General features: G+C 34.5%; 1 protein-coding gene across 1 annotated transcript; it reads left to right on the top strand.

Annotated features, from left to right (window-relative positions):
• The first annotated feature begins 606 nt into the window (after nt 1-606).
• OR4S2 (olfactory receptor family 4 subfamily S member 2) lies at nt 607-1,533 on the top strand. The gene has a single exon (XM_074275847.1). The coding sequence runs from the start codon at nt 607-609 to the stop codon at nt 1,531-1,533; it is 927 nt and encodes a 308-aa protein (XP_074131948.1).
• Nucleotides 1,534-4,516: the final 2,983 nt, after the last annotated feature.

Consider the following 4,516-nt stretch of genomic DNA (forward strand, 5'->3'; position numbering starts at 1 on the left):
GATACTAAGTGAAGTGCATAGAACCAAAAGAACCTTGTATACAGCAAAAACAAGATTATGCATTGATTAATTCTGATGGAGGTGGCTCTTTTCACCTAGGAGGCGGTTCAGGTCATTTCTAATGATCTTGTGATGGAGAGAGCCATTTGTACCGAGAGAGGACTGTGGGGACTGAATGTGTATCACAACACAGTATTTTTACCATTTTTGTTATTGTTTGCTTGTTTTTTGTTTTCTTTCTTATATTTTTTTCCTTTTTATATGATTTTTCATGCTCAGCATGTGTGGAAATATGTTTATAAGAATTGCACATGTTTAACATATATTGGATTACTTGGTGTTTAAGGGAGTGGGTAAAGGGAAGGGAGGAAGAAAAAAATTGGAACTCAAAGTTTTGCAAGGGTGAATGTTGGAAATTATGCATATGCTTTGAAAAAATAAATGATAAATGAAAAAATGTATAGCTTATTTCATGAAATTTCAATGAAAAATCATCCATTTAATAGGAATGGTCATTATTTTAATTTATGCTATTGTTTTTCTCTATCATTTCAGATGGACTGATTTTTTCCCCCTATAGGATATGTGGCTACACAAAGAAAATCCATGGAGAACATAAATAATGTGACTGAATTTATCTTCTGGGGGCTTTCTCAGAATCCAGAAGTAGAGAAGATATGCTTTGTGGTATTCACCTTTTTCTATACAGTTATTCTTCTGGGTAACCTCCTCATCATAGCAACAGTGTGCGTTGGTAACCTTTTCAATTCACCCATGTACTTCTTTCTAAATTACTTATCTTTTGTAGACATTTGCTACTCCTCTATCACAGCCCCAAAGATGATTGCAGACTTATTAGTATTGCAGAAACGCATCAGTTATGCAGGTTGCATGATGCAATTGTTTGGGGTTCACTTCTTTGGCTGCACAGAGATCTTCATTCTTACAGTGATGGCCTATGACAGATATGTAGCCATCTGTAGGCCTTTACATTACATGACCATCATGGACCGGGACAGGTGCAATAAGATGCTGCTGGGGACATGGGTGGGTGGTTTTATACATTCTATTATTCAAGTAGCACTGGTAGTCCAGTTGCCTTTCTGTGGTCCTAATGAAATTGATCACTATTTCTGTGATGTGCACCCTGTGCTGAAACTTGCCTGTACTGATACCTATGTCGTGGGGGCTGTGGTGACAGCCAACAGTGGGACCATTGCTCTAGGGAGCTTTGTCATCTTGTTGATCTCCTATACAGTCATCCTGGTGTCCCTGAGGAAGCAGTCAGCTGAAGGCAGGCGCAAAGCACTCTCTACCTGTGGTTCTCACATAGCTGTGGTCATTATATTTTTTGGACCCTGTACATTCATGTATATGCGTCCGGATACAACTTTTTCAGAAGATAAGATGGTGGCAGTTTTTTATACCATTGTTACCCCCATGTTGAACCCCTTGATTTACACATTGAGAAATGCAGAAGTGAAGAATGCCATGAAAAAATTATGGACCCGAAAAATCTTTCTACAGAACTAATTGACATAACCTTAGTGACTGTTCCCTTCAATTCTTTTTTTTTTTTTTTTTTTTTTCAGAAGTACTTAGCTTGCAGGACTCCTTCAGACACAAATGTCCCTTGACTTTTTTACATTTTGCCCTGTCTTTCTCACTGTCTTTTAAACTTCCTGTAGGAATCACTCACATCATGAAGTATGGTCACTCCATCCATCAAAAGACATTTATTAGATATCTGCCACATTCTAGTCACCAGAATAGTGGATGGAGCTATTGGTCTGTTGTAAGGAAGATTAATCTTCCTAAATTCTAATCTGGCCTTGAAAACTTAATTGGACAAATTACTTTATATTCTTTGCCTTATCCCTCTTCTGTGAAGTGAGCTGAAGAAGAAAATATTAAATATCTCCAATATTGTTACAAAGAAAACCCCAAATAGGGACTTGAAGACTCAGATTTGACTAAAATGATAGAACAAAAATCAGATTCTATACTATAGTAAGGGATATGAAGATTAGAATGGACAAGAGGAGTTAAAAGAGATGTTAGACCCCATTTTTTCAAATGACTGGACCAAAGGGACTCATCAGAATTGAAAAGACAGTTCTCATTTGACAGAGAAAACTTAGAGAATCAAGTCAGAAAGCTTTAATTAGTCATTTTCCTTCTGGCAGAGTACTAAGCACCGAAGACAAAAAGAAAAATCAGAACAATATGTATCCTCACCATCAAATAGGTCTAAAGAGAGAAGATCAGGAATTGTCTAAAGCTATTATATATAATAAGATCATACAATATAATATATATGTATATACATATGTATCACATAAATATAACTATGAAGTATCAGTATTTCATACTTAGATCTTCCTGAATTTAAGGTTACAATATTTACTGAGGACATTATGCTGTATTGCCTCTCATACTATGAGAAACAAAATGCACAAGTCATAATATTGACTTACTTTTCTATATAATTATAAAGTACTTTCTTTTCAATAATCTTGTGAGTCAAGGTATATTTATCCTTTGAGATATAGATATACATATATACATATACACATGAGAGAGACAAAGAGATAGAGAAGAAGAGATAAAGACAGAGAGACACAGAAAGAGGTAAACAGAGAGGCAGAGAGAGGGAGACAAAGACTCACACAGAGACACACAGAGACAGAGGCAAAGAAACAGAGAGACAGACAGACTGAGGCCTTCCTATTTCTACCTGAACTAAAACCCATTTTTTTCACCAGCTGGTAGGAGCCAAGGTTTAAATCACATTCTTCTAAGTCCCATTCAATAGCCAAAATATAAAGTAAACAAAACAAAACAAAACAAAATACCAATGGCTATTCACATGAGCATCCTTATCATAACATAATCCTAAACTAGTCATCTCACCTTTCCTTTAAGACATGTAGGGATGATGTACCCAATCCCTATGAAGGCAATTTGTCATTGTTTATTTTGTTCTATCACTTCATTGGTGACTAATTAATTATTTTTGATGCCATTTGGGGCTCTCTTCGTATAGATGTTGGAGTGGTCTGCCATATCCTTCTTCAGCTCATTTTAAAGATGAGTAAACTGAGGCAAACAAGGTTAATTACTTGCCCAGGGTCACACAGCTAGTAACTGTCTGAGGCACAAATTGAACTCAGGAAGATGAGCCTTCCTGACTCTACCCTAGGCACCATCCCCCCTAGCTCCAACTATAGTGCCCTATTCCATTTTATGGTCCTAATTTCTTCTAAGTTGATTTTCTACTTAATATCAAATCCAAAAGTTCTATTCCTAGTTTCATCCTGGAAGAAGGAGGCAAACATTTTATTACTTTTGTAAATGACTATAATTTTTGAACTATTGGAAGATAACTAATAGATCTATAGTTTTACTTTTCGACAAAGTAAAAATCTTGAATTCCCACAAATGAGTTCACATAAGACATTTTAAGGACTTTCATTATCTATCTCTAGCCCTTGAATATTTCCCCACTTGTCACTGCTCTTTCTAAAATGCTGTATTTATGTGGAACTGAACATTGTACTGCTTGAACGATCTGTATTGGCTTGAGTATGTCAGTATTATTATCTCTTAAACTCTAAACACTCTAATATCTAGCTATCTATAATATTTATAGAAATATTTATCTATCTATCCATACATATATAGATATAGATTTATCTAGGTGAGATAATATAATAGGGGTTAAGTTCCTTGTCCAGGTCATGTAGGCAATAAGTGTCTGAAATAAAATTTGAACTCATGTCCTCTTGATTCTAGGGCTGGTGCTATGCCTACTGCACCACCTAGCTGTCTCCACAGTCAAATATTCTTTATGCTAATAAAGTTTCTGTCATTTGGAGATATGGGAAAACTTTATTATTATATGATTTATTAAACTTGAGAAAATAATGTAAAATAATTTTTAGAGAAACATAGGTAACTACCCTTCCTCATTTTATACTGTACAGTTGATTTTTAAAATCCAAGTATATATATATATATTCATGTTGTTTTATTGTTTTGCTTTCTTTTCCCTTTAAATTGTACTGTATTAGATTTGGACCATATTTTTACATTTATGATGGTTTTTTGGGGGGATCCTGATTGTCATCCAATACGGTAGCCATCTGTTTTAGCTTCATGTTATCTTTATTGAAGTTACTAACAAAAATGCTAAACAATAAAGAAATATATTGCATTCCAATTGAAATATCCTTCCAAATTATATCGAACTATTGATGACTATTCTTCCAGACTGATTATTAAACAAACTCTGGTATTACTATCTAGTTTAAATTTTCCAACATATCCTTAAGGAGAGAATAAAGAACTTTGCCTAATGCTTTGACATACTATAGCTCTGCTCCATCCCTTGATTCTATCAAAAGAAAAGAAAAGAAAAGAAAACAAAACAAAACAAAACAAAACAAAACAAAACAAAAAGAATGAAAGAAAGAAAGAAAGGAAAGTCATTTAATCTCGGATGAGAACAAATTAT

Source organism: Sminthopsis crassicaudata, chromosome 6, assembly GCF_048593235.1.
Source record: "Sminthopsis crassicaudata isolate SCR6 chromosome 6, ASM4859323v1, whole genome shotgun sequence".
NCBI lineage: Eukaryota > Metazoa > Chordata > Mammalia > Dasyuromorphia > Dasyuridae > Sminthopsis > Sminthopsis crassicaudata.

Excerpts from the sequence above, each read along its gene's own strand:
- OR4S2 (XM_074275847.1), top strand. The coding sequence starts at position 607 with ATGGAGAACATAAATAATGTGACTGAATTTATCTTCTGGGGGCTTTCT.